The sequence below is a fragment of the Haplochromis burtoni genome, unplaced genomic scaffold, assembly GCF_018398535.1.
Source record: "Haplochromis burtoni strain Fernald_Lab_line unplaced genomic scaffold, NCSU_Asbu1 Contig_48, whole genome shotgun sequence".
NCBI lineage: Eukaryota > Metazoa > Chordata > Actinopteri > Cichliformes > Cichlidae > Haplochromis > Haplochromis burtoni.
Window position 1 is genome coordinate 1,953,815 of NW_024582409.1, and position 19,925 is coordinate 1,973,739.

A 19,925-nucleotide genomic window follows, 5' to 3' on the forward strand; every position below is an offset into this window, starting at 1 on the left:
GATGCCATCAGGATGTTTACTGTGTGCACTTCTATTTTATACTCTCTACCATGTCACAAACTGCCCCAAATGTCAGACAGTCATAAAACTATTATGTCCAGGTCAGTGGATCATATACCAGGAAGTACAATGATCTGTGAAAAGTAAAGTCAAAGTTGATAACTCATTAGCAAAAGCTCAAATGTTTGGAAATTCAGACAGCATCTCTGAGGAATGTGCATAGTGTTCCTATAGCGGATGCACAGTAAAGTGGCTAAATGCCTGGATCGATATATTGATTTTTCAAAAAGCCTCACAGCTGTTTTAACATTTGTGACCATGTCATATACACACACAAACTCTCAGGAAGTTTAATGTATTCCGCAGCTATGTAGAAGTTATAACAGCTTGTTGAGAAACAAGGCATCTGAGGCCATGGCATTCAGATTTGGTCTAGTTTAATCTCCCCTTAATTAATATGGATAAGCTCTGGTTGTGTGTGTGTGTGTGTGTGTGTGTGTGTGTGTGTGTGTGTGTGTGTGTGTGTGTGTGTGTGTGTGTGTGTTTTTGAGTGTACAGCTCAAAGTGGGTCTGAGGAAGCTGTCAAGACAAAGCAGGGTTTAAGTTTTTGCGCTGTAATTTCCGACCTCTGCTATTTATGACAATGTCTCTCTTCCTTTTTTCTCTGTTTCTAGTGGGCTGTTTCCACGTCACGCTGTGCACCCCTGCAGAGGAATCTGCATTTACATAGAGTAACATACAAGCCTCACCTCTTTCTGCACATATATCGAGCACTATTAAAACATTTACCACTTAAATGCTTAAACGGCTAAAAAAAAAAAAAGGGAATGAATGAAGTCTGCATCAAATGAATGTGCGTAACAATGATATTATATACAAGCCCCCAAAACTATAATTATAAGTGTGCTTAAAAAAAAGAAAAGATCCATGACTGGATTTTTATTATCCCTGTCTTTTCTGCATACGTACAGCAACAGCTTTAGAGCTCATTCTAACCAGAAACAGGAAATGAAATCTGGTTGTTTTCATTTTCATAGACTTTTGCTGATAGCAACAAAAGTCTGTAATAACAGCACAGCCATTTTTAAGGTATTATCAGTGGCCCTACCATAGTGCAGGAACATTACAGCTTTTGTACAAAGACATAGCAGGAGGTAAAAGTGATACTGCAGCATGTCCTATCATGTTAGGCATGCAGTTTACATAATCACTACACCAAGGTGAGGCTGTTGTCTTCTTAGGGTACATAGTTGTGTAATTATATCCAGCACAAACCTCCACAGTTAAAAGGAATAAAGGAGAGCTTTAAACTCTGACCTTTAGGGTCAAATGATTTAACAGTAAATTAACTTCTTACTAGCTTCAAAGAATAAGGAAAAAAATGGATATAGTACAAATCCGTATTATCTTGACAGGAAGTAACTATCATATTAACATGTGCCTTTGACTCCATATGTCTCATATTACAAAGAGAAAACATAGCAAGTATGACCTAGTTTTGTCAATGGAGTAATGTTTGGGGATTTTTGCTTAGAAAAATCTGTTGTCAGGGGTATCACAAAAATAAATAAATAAACACAGCAAATGCATGAGTTATTTTAAAGTATCGAATTATCATTTTTAGAAGGTTAGAAAAGGCCGTTTAAAACAGATATGTGTTAAAATATAGTTACATGGCAGGAAGTGCAAGAGGAAAGTTCCCCATTAAGTAACCACAGATTTTGAAGAACGACTCAAAAGAACATAATGCAGCTTCTGCAGGCACAGTACAGGTACATACAGTTTTCATTCTAATGTTGTATGTGGAGTCAGCATCTGCCAAGGAGTGAGAAACACTGAGAAATGAATTTCCTACATGTCTGGCAATATGCAAAGCACCTCCATCAGGTCTGCAAAAGACTGTGGCAGACTTACTATTCCACTGCAATGTTCTGAACAGGCAAGCCCATTAATAAATTATGGTAAGTCGCACACACTGACCCTCTTGAGACATCTGGTGCTACCCATCAAGCCAGCCTGAGAGCATGGCACAGCTGCGTCTGCTCCTGCATTATCACTAAAAGGAGAACAGGAGGTGTCCAGCTGAGGTCAATACTTGCATTTACCTCATCCTGCTAATCAAATTGAGGTGCATGAGTGAAAGTGTCTCCCAGACAGCTTGAATTCCCCAGGGTCTGTCTTTCTAGTTGTACTGGGTTCAAACTCCCTTAACATCAGTTCATTGTTTATTCTATATGCAGCCATCATTTTAGGGGGAACACCTGCACCTAAGATCTTCTGTCTGCAAGTAAAAGGAGATTTCTGTCAGGTCGCAAAACAAACAGTGCCATTAAATTACAGCTGCAGCAACAAAATATCAGAGGTGGAAGTTTCTTTGACTAAATGTTTGAGTCTCTTAAGCTACTAGTTGGAATGTGACCATCAGCAATACCTCCTAGATTTGTTGTATTAGGTTTCTACTCATGCAAGGTGATACTTTATGCACAAGCTCAGTATTAAGTTTCAAATTTATCACACTAGCCCTGCAAATAATAGGTTCTCTAATCAGAACTCTACACAGGCTGTCAAAATGATTTCTCAAGATCGCTTCGTTTACTGCAGGGGGAAGTAACAGTTCCCTTCCTGAACCGTGGCAGAACTTCACAAGTTATCAGATTTGATGAGTTTTAGAGAGACCACACTATAAAGTAAGCAGCTAATTAAGCTATTTTAAAAGGAAGCAAATGTTTGTTTTTAAACATGACTCATATATAGACTCTGGCCAAATCCGGACAACAGCGCTCAAAGATGTATTACCTCAAACTACATTAGCGCTGTGGCAGCGGCCCATTTCTACAGCAGTTAGTATTGTCTGCAGTGCATTCATTGCTCATGGCATCTTCCACTCAAGGCAGGATGTGGTTGTGTACACACATCACTTTCAAAATAACTCTTCAACAGCCTTGTCTCTCCTTTTATAGTAAAGGCCGTGCTTATTGCACCATAGCCCACAGTGAGGGACTCACTGGATGAAATGTGCGTGCCCACATAGAAGCAGCTGATTTTCTCTAAAAGTGGCATGTATCTTACAGGCAGAGGGTCAAACAGGGGTTTGTTATGCCCTGTACTAACAGCACTAAAAACTTCTAATGAGAGGGGAGTGCTGGCCTGAGAGGTTTTTAGGAAGTGGGGAGGTGCACTTCCTGAAAATCACCGATGCTGAAACAAGGTTCTGCATTGCATGAAGCAAGATTACAGAACCACTTTTAAAACACTAAGAGACAAACACATAAACAAAGACAATATGTAAAAATAATTCAGGTCTTTATTTTCTGTGCATGATCTAACACATGCGTTTGAAATGATCAAATTAATGATATGCTGCAGAGATGGTGCTGTTATTAGTAAGAGGGAAAGATGAAACTCCTGATCAACCGATAACTGTCCCTTTTTTTTAAACTGCCTTAACTTTGTATAATGCATCTTACTTCATTCCAAATCATATACAAACAGAGACTTTAGGTAATGGTTAAAAAACAAAGGAACACAGATAACGCATTTTAACTTTCTGATTACAACAGTAGACATAGGAACTTGTCATCTTTTTTCAGTTCCTGCTTCTTTATATTAGTAACTGGCTCCACCTTCTGGTAAAACCTGTTTACCTGAAGAAAGGTTTCAATTTTATATCCTATAAATAATATTGTCTATAGTTGTAATTTTTTTAAAAAAGGAAAAAAAAATAGCCAGTGTTTGCAGGCCTTATAGTAGTTTAGTATAATTTCAACAGCATAAATGCGCTGTTATTATGTAACAGCATGGTGTGTTTTATTTACCAAACACAAATGAAGCATTTTATGTGTTTTTGTTTTTTCTCTCTCTCCTGTGTTTTTCATGATAAATATATTCACATCCAGCTTTTCAGAGAAGTGTTTAAAATTTCAGCCCCTAAACTTCCACTAGATTAATTTGGTGTCTTGGGCTAAACTTCAGAGTTTTTGCCAAGACAGGTGAGGGCGCTGTTGTCACGGAAATGCCGGCTTTATCAAATTAAACACAGAGTCAACAGAACAGCACCAAAGAAATAGCACTAATGTCCTGTATAGCACGCATGACCTACATGCCTGACATGTGAGTCACATTTAGAGTCACATTTCACACCACAAATGAAAGGCAGTGTGTGTGAGAGAGTGTGTGTTATTGGACAAGGTCTAATCATTAACTACTGTATCCATTGGAGCAAACTGCCAGGTCTTCTACTCTAAGCAGTCGGTTACAGATTGTAACTGATCATCCATCAAGCTTATTCATCATACTTAGACTGAACTTTGTGGAATTGATCACAATCAGGGGACGCCATCAGTGTGTCAAATTTCAAGCCTTTTTTCCCCCTATACAGCAATAAAGAAGAAGACTGTTGAAGAAGAAGAAGAAGAAGAAGAAGAAGAAGAAGAAGAAGAAGAAGAATGATAAATGATGAGGAATGATGAAGAATATGTATGAAAAACTGTACTGGTTCCTATCCAGCATTGCTAGTTGGCCTCTTGTTAATCTTGCGTATCCTCTACTCTGTAATGGATTGTTGTTTACATAGATATGTCTATGTTAAACAGCCACGCTTACCACGAATGTTTATTATTTTCATAATAAATCTATGCAACAACTGGAGAGTCCAGACTGAATTTATTTTACCCTTCTCTCTATGCAAGCTAAACGAGCTATAACATCTATTTAGCAAGCTGAAACGTTTCTCCCTCCTGACATGAGTACCAAATGTCTGGAAAAATAATCACAGGCTTCTATTGTTCGACCACAGTATTTAACTGCACACTTCCTTCTCATCTGAAAGCTATTTCCATTGCAATTTTCAAATCATGTTAAACCTCTTTCCCCGATGTGACTCTGAGCAAAAATCTAAAGTGTAAATAAAGCAGATTTTGGATTTACAAGAAAAACAAACCCCCTCAAATGAATTTCAACAACAAATGTAAACTAAAGCCTGAAGCTCCAAAAGGAACAAGACCTTTTCATTTCCAAGCAAGCAGACGAGCAGGACCAGATGTTAGAGCGTACCCTGAGAGTGTGCAAACTCATTAAACACTTTTATGGCTGAACTTGAAATAAACGTGTGTGAGAGAGCAAAGCTTTATGTGCTACCTGAGAGCAAGACACCAAAGGGTACAGAGCTGCTAAGCACAAGCCTGTGCATGTCTGAGTTTGACAGTTATTTGATACAGTTGATTATTAAATAAAACAGAATCATAAAAAGCAGCTAATGCACGTAAAATTCATCAAGGAAAAGAAAAATAAAGTTCATTTGATTTTCTTTTCTTTTTTTTTCATTTGAGCTTCTGCAGGGTTTGAGTAAAGAAAGGATTACCCCTTAACATTTTCCCCACCCCCCTTACAAACCCACTCCTACCTCCAGAAGTCACCACCTCATCCGTCTCAGTCCAGTGTCATTTCACAGTGACAGCCAACCTCTGGAATTTCAGTGTAGAAGAAAGAGAAGCAAATCATGGGGCACAGAGTATAGCAACAGCATTGAAAAGAGTATGACAGAGATATTTTTTCCCTAGAGGAGATTTTGACTTTGCACTCTGGAAATACATGAAATCCGGTGTGTCTTGTGAAAAACTGAGACTTGTTTCTGTCTAGGCAATTTAATGAGCGTAATCCCCCTGGGAGGAATAGTCAGAACGCAGAGCAACCAAAGTCAGCCCCGTGGGAAACAAGGCGTTACGGCTGCTCACTGTGACAGACATGCAGCCACTTACTTTGGTCGGTGCTCTTTTTCTCCTGCTCCACATCTCTGCTGGTAGCACAGACGCCTATAGGTAAGTCAATCAAGTCGAGCAACAGGCCGTGTGATGTTGTATGGTGTGCTTCTACTCTGAAAAATCTGCAGCAGGTGAAAACTTTGCTAAGTCAAGATTCAAAAATAAGTTAAAGTATGATGTCAGACAGATGTTTACGTACCAAAGAATTCAAATCACATTTCAGGAAGGCTGAATGCCAAAAATAACACAGCAATGTTAATTATAGTATCGGATAATATACAATTCAACCTGCTTCCTCTTAAAAAAGGTGGAATCTCTAACAACTGGAATATTAGTTTCTCCACACACTGTTATTTTAAGTGGGGTTTAAGGAATAACACAAAGCCCTCTATTTTGCAGTGTAGAATATACATAAACCTTTAACAGGGGAAACTGTTATTTTGAAAATATGTACACACAACCTTGCCCCTGCTAACAGAAGACTAAGAGAGTGCAACTTCTAAATATGGCACAGCAACTGTTAATAACTGAAGAGCACCTGTCTCTCTTAGGAGACCGTCTCCTGTGGGCTATTCTGGTTGATTTCTATAAAGACACAGATTCCTCTTGTCCTGCCTGGGATTTAAGTGTTTGGCTGTCAGCCTAAAAGCAAAGCTAACGATGCTGAAAGGTGCAGTCAGATTTGAATGCAAGATTCTGCTATTTTTGGAATCACTTGCTCAACTAAGTTATGGTAGAAATGTTAATCGAATTTACAAGTTAAAATGTACACATGCAATGTAATCTATATGTACCACAGGTTATTTTGAGCACACCGCTGACTCTTTAACCACAAGTCAGTATAACCTTCCAGTTGATATGCATCAGCCTCCAGAAACAAGACAAAGATCAAAGCCGATTTTTAAAAGGAGGAAATATAGTGTGAGGGTGCCAGTGTCTGATTAGTATGTTTTTCTCCATCTGTAGCCTACATCCTGTCAGCTGGCTGTTGCACCATGGGGAGCCCAGCTTCTAGTGCTAAGCAAGCCTTGTGAGGAAACACTTTATTTAGGTTGCTTGTTGTTTGGACCATAATTAAAAGTGGATGCCAGAATGCCTGCAATTGAGACATCTCAGTTAGTGTGTGTGGGCCTAATTAAACATGATTCTATAATAACCTAAATTCATAATCAGTGGGGGTTTTATTTTTTGCTTTCTGACATGAGATTTTGTTTAAAGGCTTAATTTGCTTCATATATATATATATATAATATATATATATATATATATATATATATATATATATATTATAATATATATATATATATATATATATATATATATATATATAACATCATACCCCAAAGGTAAAACTGCTTCTCTTCTTCTCCTCTGCAAAGGCACTACAGGCAAGTCCTTACTGGAAACCAACCAGGTGTGTGTCGCTATGGTAGGAGACTGGAGTGTTGCTATGGCTGGAGGAAAAACAGTAAAGGGCAGTGTGAGGGTAAGAACAGTATGCATTCAAAGGCCAGTTTATAATCAGTAAGATAAAAATCATTACGGCACTTAAAAAGCAAGCAGGCTGAGACATTTAAACTAACATGAAAAGCTTTCTCAATAAACAAATATTTAGAGAGAACGAGCTTTACTGCCAAAAAACTGTATCCTGACTATTGTTAGTCTTTTCATGGGGGATATTTTTCTAACCCCCAAAAATGTGGAGGAAATTACATTCTAGATTTAAAAACCTTGCCTGTATAATAGAAATTTGTGGTTTTGACTGCAATCCATCATTTTCCACCACTGATATTTCTGGTGGTATTTTCTTCATCTTAAATGTTTTACCAGCCCAGTGTGAGCACGGGTGCAAGCACGGAGAGTGCGTTGGCCCCAACAAATGCAAGTGTTTTCCAGGATACTCCGGAAAGACATGTAATCAAGGTGGGTATTTGAGGTCATTAAATAATGTCTGGAAAGCAAACCGGGTACACAGACTAATTTATGGAAGGATTCACTTTTCCAGAAAGAAAATGTTTATCTGCTCGATTGATTGATTTACAAAAAGTAAAGATCTTTCTTATTCTTAGACCTGAATGAGTGCGGCCTGAAACCTCGTCCATGTGAGCATCGCTGCATGAACACCTATGGGAGTTACAAATGCTACTGTCTCAACGGATACACCTTAATGGCCGACGGATCCTGTGCCAGTGAGTCCCAATGTGGATACATACACTGAGTGGAAATGCAGAGAACAGCTGCATATCAGGATGCATATCTGATAATTTGTGTTATTTGTGTTTGGACATGTAGATTCTAGGACCTGTGCACTTGCTCACTGTCAGTATGGCTGTGAGGAAGTACAAGGAGAGATTCAATGCCTCTGCCCATCTGCAGGGCTGCAACTGGGGCAGGATGGAAGAACTTGTGTAGGTGAGCGGTAACAGATCATGCGTGCAGAAAAATGAATGTTTTAAGAAGTTAGTCTTATGCAAACAATGTGTTATATGAGGCAACAGCCTTTATATGAAATAAGAAACACAGAGACTCTTTCTATGTCACACAGATTGAAGGTAACTGCATACTGGACACACTGTGTGAGGATTATATTACATGGTTTTGGCATGTTTTGCTTGTAAATCAACTGAATGCAATTTAGTTATATATCTTCCAACAAAACTGCTTGAGCTGTGGCTGCACCAGTCTGTCATGATCACACAGGGGAGGTCATATACAAGTTCAGCGGCATTAAATTTCACGACTGCCACGAATGCAACACATTCAGAAACAGATTTACAACAAAAACATACTTTTTATTCCAAAAGCAGCCAAATTCTATTTTTACCACATGTACTGTACAAAAAATGAATTCTTATGAGACACATTTATCCTGATTGTATTCAATGTGACATTCCATATACTTTATAGACCCCAACTGGCTTTAGGTCCACACTTTCAGTTGCTAACCACAAATATAGTAGAAACATTTTAAGCCATAGCAGTAAAAGACAATCATTTGTCAAATGTAAGCAAAAGCAGAATAGAATTGCAAATAATTTGCAGAATGTCTATGCCCTATATTTGATTAAACATAGGGTATAAAAAATCAAATGTAAAACATTTTGCTTTTAGTTAAATTTTGCACACTCGCCTGAATTTTGGGGAATGAGGTTTTACATTAATTACTATTACAATTTAAAATAAAACCCTTCTTGTGCATATGTCCTGTTATGTTGAGCTGTTAATAATTATATGCTTATTCACCACAGACTGCTGCTTAGCTGCTTGCTGAGCTCCTAATCAAACACAATTCAGCAATGCTACAAGGCTTTGAGAGTTCCTATTTATGATTATCAAAATGATAAAGCCCCAAAAACAGTAATTAAATCTATAGAAATAACTGGTAACACACCCCTGGCAAAGCAAATAGCAAAGAGGAAGTGTTATTGACCAGAAGGTACTGGATATGACTGCATGTGAAAAGGTTTTCGAAGGACTCTATGCAGCTTTGAAAAACTAAGTATGCCCCATTATTAAGTGGCTTTTTTCGTATGATTTTAGCAATCTCTCACATCATTGTGGAGAAATTTGCTACTCTTCTTTGCAATGTTGCTTCTGTTTTTGCACTGATCTCTTAAGATCACTCAAAATTTCATGTAGATTGACTTTAAATGGGCCATTGCAACACGTTGATTCTTTTCTGTTTCAGACATTTTGTTGTAGATTTGCTGCTGTGCTAAGGATCACTGTCCCGTTGCATGACCCAGTTTTAGCTAATCTTTAGCTGTCGGCAGATGCCCTCACCTTTGACTCTAGAATACTTTGGTATACAGTGGAGTTCATGGTCAACTCAATGATTGCCTTTTGCCCAGGGCAAATGATTGCAAAAAATCCCAAGTCATCACCCCTCCACCATTGTGCTTAGCAGTTGGTATGGAGTCTTTGAGCTTGTATGCTATGGTTAGGTTTCACCAAAAATAGCACTATGCATTATAACCAAATATGTTCACATTTGTCTGATCTGTCCAAATAAGATTATTCCAGATGTCTTGTGGTTTGTTTTAAACCTAAACTGTGCTGCCATGTTCTTTTTAGAGAGAAGGTGTTTTTTCTTGGCAGCCATCCCAAACAAGCCATATCTATTTAGTCTTTTTCTCATTTTAATGTTATGAACTTTAACATTTAACATGCTCAGTGAGACCTGTAGCTCTTGGGTGTTTTGCAGTTTCTCCTACATTGAACCATCTGATCTTGGGGTAAATTTGCTTGAACATCCACTCTTAAGAAAACAGGGGCATTCTGTTAACACACACACCTGAATGGTCCAGACCAGCAAACTGCTAAACCATCTGCTTTTATATCAGTGGTCACATTTAGTGATGAGCAATTAATTAAGTGCATTTGATTAACAGCCTTTGGCTGCTAGTTACCCTCTTGATTTTTATGGAATTGGTAAGGGTGTACTTAGTTTTTTCACAAGACTACAGAACTCTTGATAATTATAAAAAACATGGGCTCTTTATTTTTTCTCCTGCTTTGTTTCTCTTTAGATATTGATGAGTGTGTAACTGGGAAGAACCTCTGCCCATACAACAGACAATGTGTGAACACCTTTGGCAGCTACTACTGCAAGTGTCAGGAAGGCTACGATCTGAAATATGTCAACGGCAAATATGACTGTGTAGGTAAGGTATACATGATCATTAAGGGGAGTCATCTCCTCACTTCAATTCCTAAAGGTACAAATAGGCTTCTTCCAATTCCAGACCTTGATGAGTGTGCAGCCGGCACCCACAAGTGCAGCCACCACGCTGTCTGTGTGAACACTCAAGGATCCTACAGGTGCAGGTGCAAGTCTGGCTTCAGAGGCAATGGCTTTGAATGCTCTGGTGAGATCCGAGATTCGCTGCAGAGAATTACGAATAAAATAATTTTAGCAAAGCCTTTCATTTCTACTGAGATTTGTCAAATTAAGGCATTCACGCTTGATTTAAAAAACAGACGAGGGTAATCAGTCAGGTAGGTCAGGAGAAGTTTTACAGCCACATATTTCATTTGGACTCTTTAAACATCTGCAAACAGCAGTCCTGCCAAGGCTAGTTTCCTGCCTTCAGACTCCCCTCCTCTTCACAGATGTTAACACCAGAGAGGCACAGATTGAAAACACACCTGTGTAAATACGACACTGCATTGTAGCTAGCCAACTGAAAAAGGAGAAATAAAGATAGTGCTGTACTCTTTGAACCAGACCCAGATAATAACAGGTGAAATCTCATGCAGCCAAATAACAAAAAAAAAGAGGTCAGGGCTTTCTGCGTAAATGAAAATGCCTTTATTTTCTGTAGTTAAGCCGTTTTATCAGAGTTCGTGGGATGGAGAAAAAGGCAGTGCAGATGATTCCCTGAATGGTGAGATTGTATAGAATCCAAGACTCTGTTTCTGCTATTCACTCCCTGCCCTGCAACCCCATTCACTCATCCCTTTCTCTTGTCTATATGTAAGAGCACCTCCCCCACCTCTCTCCCCTGCTCATGGCTGAAAATGTATGTCCATAGCACCCGCAGTCTGAGACCTTAAATCCTCAGCATGGCCTTATACAGTAAATTGCTTGAGCATTTAAGAAACTAATTTGAGCTGTGCCCGCTTATGTCTTATCTGCATGCAGTAGGAGAATCTGTTGTCTTAGCATGTTAGTTTGTTATAGCTCTGCTCCTGTGGAAAGCATATTATCAATGGCCTGGTAAGTCACCGCAGGGAAATAATAAATAAGAACTGCATCTGCAAAATACATGACAAACAAGAAAGACATCTGAAGTCAAATACTATGTTTGTCAGTCATGATTGCAGAGCCATATGTCTATTCTGATTCCTCTTCCTGCCTGCAGCCATCCCAGACTCCCAGGCGAAGCCTAGGATTCTGGGAGGTAAACTGACTGACGAGGACATCAAAAATGTAATCCTCGAACCAGTCGCAACGCCATCTCCCAACATCCCCCTGCAACCTTTTGACTATGACGGGGAGGTCTATGTTGGCACTACGACTAAAGGAACGCAAGAGGAGGGATTTCCTGAGGAAGAAGAGGAAGAGGTGGAAGAGGAAGACAACCAGCTTAATCCAAGAGGAGACGTTTTCAGTAAGGGGCATATTGTTTGGCAGCGCTATGATAAATGAGTTCCACTATTCTGGGTGGTCTGCAAAGTAAGTAGTAACCATAAACAGACTAAACAAACTCAGTGTGATTCAAAAGAGACTGTCCCCTCATGTTTACATGACATCTGAATGTAATTATGGATTTTCAGCTGAAATAACTGTCTGAAAGGGCAGCTCTGGATTAAGGCCTTGACCAAAGAAGAAAAGGGGGTGTTGCTTCAGATCTGCTGTTAACCTCAAACCCAGAGTTATCCCAGTCTCACTGACTTATCTATAAAGGATCAAAGGCACTATGATGATTATACTGGTATAAATAAAATAAATTGTCAACCTAATTTTTTTTTCTCAAAATCCTTGAATTCTTACTTACTCTGCTATATTAAACTATTGGTCACAACAGACTGAATGTAAATTCCCAATAATAACCCAACACTGTAAAATCAAGACTTACCAGCTTACATTTAAAACCTTCAAAACCCCATGAATGAGGTTGTCTTTCACTGATAATCTTGAATTTTATGGAAAGATCAGAGGCTGTGTAAGAACTCAGAAAGCAAGAGGAGACAGGCCCCAAGACATCCATCACCTCCAGGGAGGAATGTTAGTCTGCTGGCATGTGAGAGCCCAAGGATACAACTCATCCTGGGCCTGCTTCCCCATCCCTCAGGTGGAGGGGGAGGCGGGATGGGAATTTACAAAGCCCCTAAACCTTTTATTATGTTTTCCCCAAAACAGCTGTTGTGCAAACAGACTTGCCTCCTTGTAGGAAGGTCTGTCATCAGCACTCTAGACTTCTCTAAAACAGGCCTACTCTGACTGAGCAGCTTCAATAATCCCAGCTGTCACTCATCAGACTGTCTGTGGCTGCATTTCATGGGGGTGATTTTCTGCTAGAGCTTTAAATTGCTTGGAGGGGATATATGCTAAAGTTGTAGCTCCATTTTATGGTATGAGTGACAGCAGGGCAGGTCTTTACCTGTTGGTTAAAAACCCCTTTCTACCTGTCATCTTGAAAAATCTCTTTGCTGTATTATTTATGCATTAAGTTCTTTCCATTGCATATTTTTTAAGAGTAGTATCAGAGTTGTGTCAGTTTTTGCACTCATTATCTTAGTCTAGTTCGAGTCTAATACAAAATCCATCAGGAAATCACGCCATCAGCTTAAGTTGAAAGGTATAATCTAAATGAAGTTAGGATTTAGAGCAAAACTTTTGAACCAATGAATACCAGTTTAACTTAGGCATGCCTAATAGCTGAAAGCTTAAATGTGTATATTAAGATGAATTCACTCCATTTTTTTTAATCTCTAAACACAGTATCAGAGGACTTTGAGTCAGTGTTCGGACCAGCCACAGAAGTCAAAGAGATCCACATAGCGCCAGCTCAAGAAGGTAATCAAAAAGTGTGTTCATGTTTCATTGTTCCCAGGAAGTTGATTTTGTTCATCACATTGCGGTTTCATTGAGAGAAAAGTTTTGTCAATAATTCAAGTGACTTCTTTAGTCTCAAGACCAAAGTCGTCCAGATGAACAGAATTAATTTTCTGGGATTTCCTTACCTGGATGATTTAGCATATATTAAGACGTGTTATTGTTGTATAATCGCTACTCAGCTAATTTAAAAATGTGTTCCTAACATTTACTTTCTAGAGTATTTCATGGATTGCAACTTTGACAAAGGGGCGTGCGAATGGATCCAAGACAAGTCTGATGACATGGACTGGAGTGTAGCATACCATGACAATGGTAACGACCTGATGAATGTTACTTTTTCAAAGGAGAGGTATTCATTTTTGTGCATTCAGATACTGTAACTTACATCAGCTACAAACCTTCTCAGGTGGTGAGTACTACATGGCTTTGAGTGGGCTTGTAGGGGAGCAAGAGGATGTGGCCAGGTTGAAACTGCTTCTTGGTGACCGGTCCCAGTATGGCAGCCTCTGCCTTACCTTTGACTACCGTGTGGTTGGCCCTGATGTGGGCACGCTCAGGGTACTGCTGGACAACAATGTTTACCCAGTATGGGAGCAGAGTCAGAGCAGGGAGCAGGGCTGGCAGACTGAGTTTCTCACAGTGGCCTGGAAGGAGAAGGCCCCAGAGTCTGTAAGTCATTTACACACATTTTAGAACATTATATTTAAAATCTTCTCAATACTTGTGGCTAGCTATGATGGGATCTTGGCCTAAAAAGTAAATTCCTTTGATGTTCTGAAAAGGCAGCCATCACATTACTAATTTACTACTCAGATCAACAACCTTAATGTACAACTGTATGTCGGTTTGTGTTTCAGGTTATCTTTGAAGTTCAGCGCGGGAAAGGTCTTGGAGGTGAGATTGGGCTGGACACTGTTGTGCTGACATCAGGAACGTGTCAAGAGGATCCAGTCTTTTAAGAACATATGCCTTGACATTTATCCATGTTATGGTGTGTTTCTTGTGGATTTTTTCCCATTATTCCCTCAATGCAGACACACAGTCTACAGGGAACAATACATAAACTAAGTGCAGAGAAATTCATGTCATCACAAAGCTGCTACATAGAAGCACCCTGCTATAGTTTTTTTGTGATTTTCAAAATCATCTTTTATGGTACAGATAACTCAGATCTCAGGAAAAGGTGAAAATGCTAACTTTGTTAGTCTGGTCCAACAGTATTGTGCTTAAACCTTTGTTATGTTTGCAACAATGCATTTCTGAAGTTAATAGTTAAAAAGTTAATAGTCCACAATATGTAATGTGAATTGTTAGGTTAATTATATCTGCAATTTTAATTGATCAACGTTTTTGAAGGCTGTTTAGTTTAACCAATTAAAAAAAAAACTATCAGTGCATACATTGTGTAAGATTTGCTGTATTATTATACCATGTTATTACATTAAATGTTTTTTTCTAACTTCCTATCATTTATTTTTTTCCATGTACAGATTCCATAATGATGATTATTTTACAGTACCAAATGTTCAAAAGGTTTTGAGCTGCAACTAATTTCTTTACAGTTTGCTTCAGGCACTGGCTACTTTTTTAAAACAAATTTTAAGTCCAGACCTTGTACCTAACGATTTTTAATCAGTTACAAAAACACATCATCTACTTCCATATATTTAGTTACATCTATGAAACGGACAACGCTAACACGGATTAACGAGCATACAATATAATTTTAACAAAGTTATTCCCAAAGAACTATTATCACAAAATCCGGCATAACCCAGCAGGGGGTGTAGTGTCCTTAAAAAAATGCACATTTTCCTAGTAAAATATAAAGAAACGAGAGCCCCAAACTCCTATTATCTACTGCAGGTTTCTACAAACTGGGTAAAAGTATTGTGTGGTAACAGATGACAGCTACATGTGGCCCTCTGTTGGTGTAGCTTAACTACTGCAAAGATGTTGCGGTTAACTACCGTAAAATAAAGCGATGTTACGGCTTACTAATCTCACTCAAATAAAGCAAAAACACGAATGACTTTAAAGTCTGTGATATTTTGAACATTAAGAGTCATGTGTACGCTGTGATAAAATATTAATGTACATGTTGTATAAGTAGTGGTGGCCTGAGAGCGTATCTCGGCGCTCGTTGGTTGTTTCGTCCTGACCAGATCACATGACCCGACGTTACCAGCTTGTTAGCAGCTAGCTACGTTAGCGCCAGAGTTTACCAGGAAACGGAGAGCCCTGACGTTACCTCCAGACACGCCAAGGGAAGGAGCTGCCAAACAGATGTATTAAGATCATTTAAGTTATCTGGTGGCTTATTATTTTTATTCAACAGCTGCCTGGATCTACTGTGAGGTACGTGACTTACACTCTTATCTGCATGAAAACCAGGCTAGCTGATCTGGTACCCTACATTAACCTAACTCCAGCTGTTATCTTGTTTTCCTTCTTCACGATAGCCAGCTCAGCTAACTAGCCGGTAGTACCAACTTGGTGACTCTGTTATGTTACAGCACGTTAAAATATGTTTCGTATTGTGTACCATGTAACTACAAGCTAAACTTTAATACCTTGTTTGCATCTTAATGTAACGTTATCGCATGTTTGGTGGCAGATACGTTATTGCAGTGTACCTGCTGTCCCGGGCCAACAGAAAAACTGAGCTCTTATCTCTGTATTACAGCTAGCTGAACGCTACCTGAATGGCCTGACTCTTCAACATTAAAGAAATGAGCATGTGACCAGGGACTGGGGTTTAACAGCACATGATCCAGACCAGTGGATGAGCTCAAAATCAACCTAGGGTGAGAACAATGTTTTCAATGCCATACTTCTTCTTGCTGCAACTTTTTTTTTGTGTGTAATGGTGTACAAATACTAACAGTATCCATCACACACTCTTTCTACTAGGTAAACTATTTCAAAAGTGGTGGATTTGGGAGTAAATAGCCATGACAACAAAGACATCCTTGTTGAAAGTAATTCTGCTCGGTGACGGTGGTGTAGGAAAGAGTTCCATCATGAATCGCTACGTGACCAACAAGTTTGATGCACACCTTTTCCACACCATCGGGGTTGAGTTCCTCAACAAGGACCTGGAGGTAGATGGCCACCAGGTTACCCTCCAGATCTGGGACACAGCTGGCCAGGAGCGCTTCCGCAGCCTGAGGACTCCTTTCTATCGTGGCTCTGATTGCTGTCTGCTCACCTTCAGTGTTGATGATAACCAGAGTTTTCTGAACTTGGGCAACTGGAAGAAGGAGTTCATCTACTATGCGGATGTCAAGGAGCCGGAGAAGTTCCCGTTCGTAGTACTGGGCAACAAAGTGGATGTGACGGAGAGGCAGGTGTCTACCGAGGAGGCGCAGCAGTGGTGCAAGGAGAATGGTGACTACCCCTATTATGAGACCAGTGCCAAGGATGCCATCAATGTAGCAGTGGCCTTTGAGGAGGCAGTGCGTAGAGTGTTGGCAGTGGATGAAAGAACGGACCACCTCATCCCTACAGACACAGTCAAGCTTCACAGAAAGCCTCGCTCCACTGCCACTTGCTGTTCGTAACACCCAGGAGTTATCACCAACATGAATTCACTATTAGGCCCATTAAATGAGGATGTAGGTGTACAGTTCTGTAGTAACATCTTATTTAAACAAATACACTGTTGATGGTTTGATAATGCAAAGTGTTGGATTTGTTTGGGGGAGAAAAACAATGAAAAAACACTAAATTAATGCTAGTGTCATTACAAATACAATTAAAAGCATTTGACTCAACACTGCCAAAGGCCATTAAGTCAGGCTTACGGGAAAAAAAAAAAAAAAACATTTTGTGTTGACCCAAGACAACTTATAAATTAGAGTATTTTTCAAAAGGTTAAATGATTCCATTTTTTTTTTTTATTTGTTTAGATATGTGCAACCTGGAGAGTGCAATTACTGTAGGGCCTCTACACTCCACTCCCTAATATTGTAATGCAGAATGGTGACATGATAGTAATGAAATAACTGCAGAATTGAAATAACATATATCTACCAATAAACTTATTTCTGAAAATTATGAGGTAGCTAAGGAAATTCTTTGTATGACTAACAAATGGAAGCTTGTTATTAATGCACATTTAGGTCTTGTTTGTGCACATTCTGCATTGTGGATAGATTATGGCTGTGTGTTGAAAGCAATGAGGGATGAATTAATTCCCTGAAATATTAAAACAGATTTAACATGCATGGCATTTGGAATATTTCTGTTTCTGGAAACTTTTGTATTTTGTAAGCTCTTTTTATCATTGGAAAAAAACATGAATCTAACTATAAGCAGAATAAATAATGGAGTAGTGACATTTTTTTCATTGATGGGATTATTTAGCTAATGAATGCACTTATTTTTTAAATATATTTTCAAGTTGAAAGTCTCCCCATAGTTATTTAAAACTGTGAACCATATGTTTAAGTGTCATTTTTTTTTTCTTTCAAAGTTGTACTACTGGCATGCCAAGTGATGAATAAACCCCCTGAAAATTGCCTGTTATGCATGTTTTGTAGACTGGAATCTAGCTGATAAATCAGTTTAATATTTCCTGTGAACGTATTGGACTATGCTCTGCAGTAAGGCAACACTAACTTACAGATATTTTCTTTCTGGATATTTTTGCAGTGCACATGAAATTTGAAGCCATAATGTTACACAAAGCAGCCACATCCACTCTATTAAAAAAACAAAACAAACACGCACAATGCAAAACACTGTTTATACAAATCCACTTTTGTTCTGAACACATTGAAGATTTTTAAAGAACAGAAACAACTGTATTAACTATATACAACATAAAGACACTATTGAAATTTTTGTGTGAAGTGATTAACTCAGGAGATGCTTCTTCCCAAGGAACTGGACTTTCCTCTCAAAAGCAGTTGAGCGGATGGGCGCGTTGATTTCATAGAATGGATTCATTGCAAACTGAAAGACAGAGCAGGATAAGATTAAATGCTAAAAGCAAAATATACCAAATGTCACATCATGCTAAGATACTCTTATCACCTGGATAATGACTTACCTTGATGTATAAATCATAGACGTCGTTAAAAAAGTTTTTGATTCCATCTTCTTGTCGCATGTCGTGCAGCATGATGAATCTTATATGTGTTGCAAATAGTTAAAGAAAAGGAAGACATGCCCATACACTGAATCTGCCCGGAAACAATGATAACAAACTCATTAAGTCCCAAAATAATCACACTGGTGGCCCTGATTTCCATATTTATATTACATGTTAGATCATAGCTTTAAATCCCAATGATTTAAATGAATTAACATGTTTTTTAAGATGTAGATTAATAGAAGATTCAAAACTTGTGCTTGATTTTGGTTATTCAACTTGCTGTTTCGATTACAAATACTGTGTATAAACTACACCACTGAAATGAGATTATTTAACAAACGTACCCCTTTCATAAGTGTACAGCCCTTTGTTTTCAGCTGGGAGTTGTCTGAAGGTGCTATATAAATAAATTGCTTGCTCGCTTGCTATCAGTCTAAAAACAGTAATATCTTAATTAATGCTGAGCAAAGAAAAAATGTGTTTTCATCGGGCAACTGACACAGCATCAGGAAATAATTATCACATGAAACAGAACAAAAGGATATGTCCTGCAGTGACAAATGCAGAAACAAACCACTCGTTGAATTTGTCCACAGTTTTCAAGTACATATTGTTGGACAGCCACATATTTTCATCCACCAAATCCAGGGCTGCATGTGCAATGAACTGGTTTAGGTGACGATGATCATCCTGTAAGTATGATGTAAGTAAATGTAAGTAAGAACAGTTGTTTCATGATTTAATTAAGAGGGGGGCAATTATTTTTTTCCACATAGGGCCAGGTGGGTTTGATTAACTTTCTTTTTTCCCTTTAATAAACAAATTAATCGTTTAAAACTGCATTTTGAATTTACTCAGATTATCTTTGTCTAACATTGAAACCTGTTTGATTATTTGAAATATGTAAGTGTGTCAAATACACAAATAGAGACAAATACTGCGCTGTAGCTCAGTAATTGAGTGATTAAATTAAGCGAGGTTACCTTTGATTCGGGCTTCCCAGCTGGCAGGAACTCCATCTCAAACACAGGATTGTCATGATGACCAACCATGACAAAGTAAAAGCTTCCAGACATCGTCTTCTCCTCTCAGCAAAGATAAACTGATCTGAAATTAATCCCTCCACAACGAAATAAGCAAACTTATAAGTAGAAAATAGTGACAGCGTAACCTAAAATGACTGTAAACCCTCTGGATAGCAAGCTAGCACTAACCGCGGAGCTCCACGGATGCTTAAAGAAACTACATGACTATTGTAAGACCAAGATAAGCATTGTATGAATAGAAACAATAGAAAGGTATGTCATATATCTGTTTTTAAAGGAATAAAACCGGTGTTTGTTTACCTGTTAGTTGCGTTTCCTGGATCGCAAGAACAGCAGTCGCAAAATGATGACATAATAAAGTAGCGAAACTTTTTTGTACTAAATCTTTTAAATGATAATTATTTTCTAATGCACTTTTAGAAACAATGCTATATGAAACACTGAATGCATATAAT

The 19,925-nt window shown here is 38.6% G+C and overlaps 3 protein-coding genes across 7 annotated transcripts; 2 read left to right on the forward strand and 1 right to left on the reverse strand.

Annotated features, from left to right (window-relative positions):
• The first annotated feature begins 5,398 nt into the window (after window positions 1-5,398).
• egfl6 (EGF-like-domain, multiple 6) lies at window positions 5,399-14,782 on the forward strand. 5 transcript variants are annotated; one of them, XM_005921374.3, is made up of 14 exons: window positions 5,399-5,532; window positions 5,638-5,816; window positions 7,139-7,245; window positions 7,590-7,682; window positions 7,829-7,948; window positions 8,052-8,171; window positions 10,289-10,423; window positions 10,505-10,627; window positions 11,084-11,146; window positions 11,624-11,872; window positions 13,207-13,281; window positions 13,540-13,635; window positions 13,730-13,992; window positions 14,181-14,782. In XM_005921374.3, exons 2-14 carry the CDS (start codon window positions 5,743-5,745, stop codon window positions 14,280-14,282), a joined length of 1,620 nt encoding a protein of 539 aa, XP_005921436.1. In that variant the 5' UTR covers window positions 5,399-5,532; window positions 5,638-5,742; the 3' UTR covers window positions 14,283-14,782. The 5 variants fall into 5 exon arrangements, with proteins under 5 accessions (XP_005921436.1, XP_005921435.1, XP_005921437.1 ...); XM_005921373.3 differs by having other exon boundaries at window positions 5,413-5,816; XM_005921375.3 differs by lacking the exon at window positions 11,084-11,146 and having other exon boundaries at window positions 5,413-5,816.
• A 690-nt stretch (window positions 14,783-15,472) lies between these two features.
• Window positions 15,473-17,846, forward strand: rab9a (RAB9A, member RAS oncogene family). Its single transcript, XM_005921372.3, has 3 exons — window positions 15,473-15,681; window positions 16,010-16,130; window positions 16,237-17,846. The coding sequence occupies exon 3, from the start codon at window positions 16,278-16,280 to the stop codon at window positions 16,884-16,886; it is 609 nt and encodes a 202-aa protein (XP_005921434.1). The 5' UTR covers window positions 15,473-15,681; window positions 16,010-16,130; window positions 16,237-16,277; the 3' UTR covers window positions 16,887-17,846.
• A 208-nt stretch (window positions 17,847-18,054) lies between these two features.
• Window positions 18,055-19,885, reverse strand: trappc2 (trafficking protein particle complex subunit 2). The gene is made up of 5 exons (XM_005921371.2): window positions 19,771-19,885; window positions 19,408-19,544; window positions 18,970-19,114; window positions 18,380-18,465; window positions 18,055-18,282 (listed from the first exon to the last, which is right to left on the reverse strand). The coding sequence occupies exons 2-5, from the start codon at window positions 19,498-19,500 to the stop codon at window positions 18,184-18,186; spliced, it is 423 nt and encodes a 140-aa protein (XP_005921433.1). The 5' UTR covers window positions 19,501-19,544; window positions 19,771-19,885; the 3' UTR covers window positions 18,055-18,183.
• Between the last annotated feature and the right edge of the window lie 40 nt (window positions 19,886-19,925).

Bases quoted from the DNA above. Each gene is read 5' to 3' on its own strand.
- trappc2 (XM_005921371.2), bottom strand. From the start codon at position 19,500: ATGTCTGGAAGCTTTTACTTTGTCATGGTTGGTCATCATGACAATCCT. The intron at 18,466-18,969 runs ATATCCTTTTGT...TATTTGCAACAC, and splicing joins TGCATTTGTCACTGCAGGAC to ATATAAGATTCATCATGCTG. The intron at 18,283-18,379 runs GTAAGTCATTAT...TCTGTCTTTCAG, and splicing joins TCTATGATTTATACATCAAG to TTTGCAATGAATCCATTCTA.
- egfl6 (XM_005921374.3), top strand. From the start codon at position 5,743: ATGCAGCCACTTACTTTGGTCGGTGCTCTTTTTCTCCTGCTCCACATC. The intron at 7,683-7,828 runs GTGGGTATTTGA...TCTTATTCTTAG, and splicing joins CGGAAAGACATGTAATCAAG to ACCTGAATGAGTGCGGCCTG. The intron at 11,147-11,623 runs GTGAGATTGTAT...TCCTGCCTGCAG, and splicing joins TGCAGATGATTCCCTGAATG to CCATCCCAGACTCCCAGGCG.
- rab9a (XM_005921372.3), top strand. From the start codon at position 16,278: ATGACAACAAAGACATCCTTGTTGAAAGTAATTCTGCTCGGTGACGGT.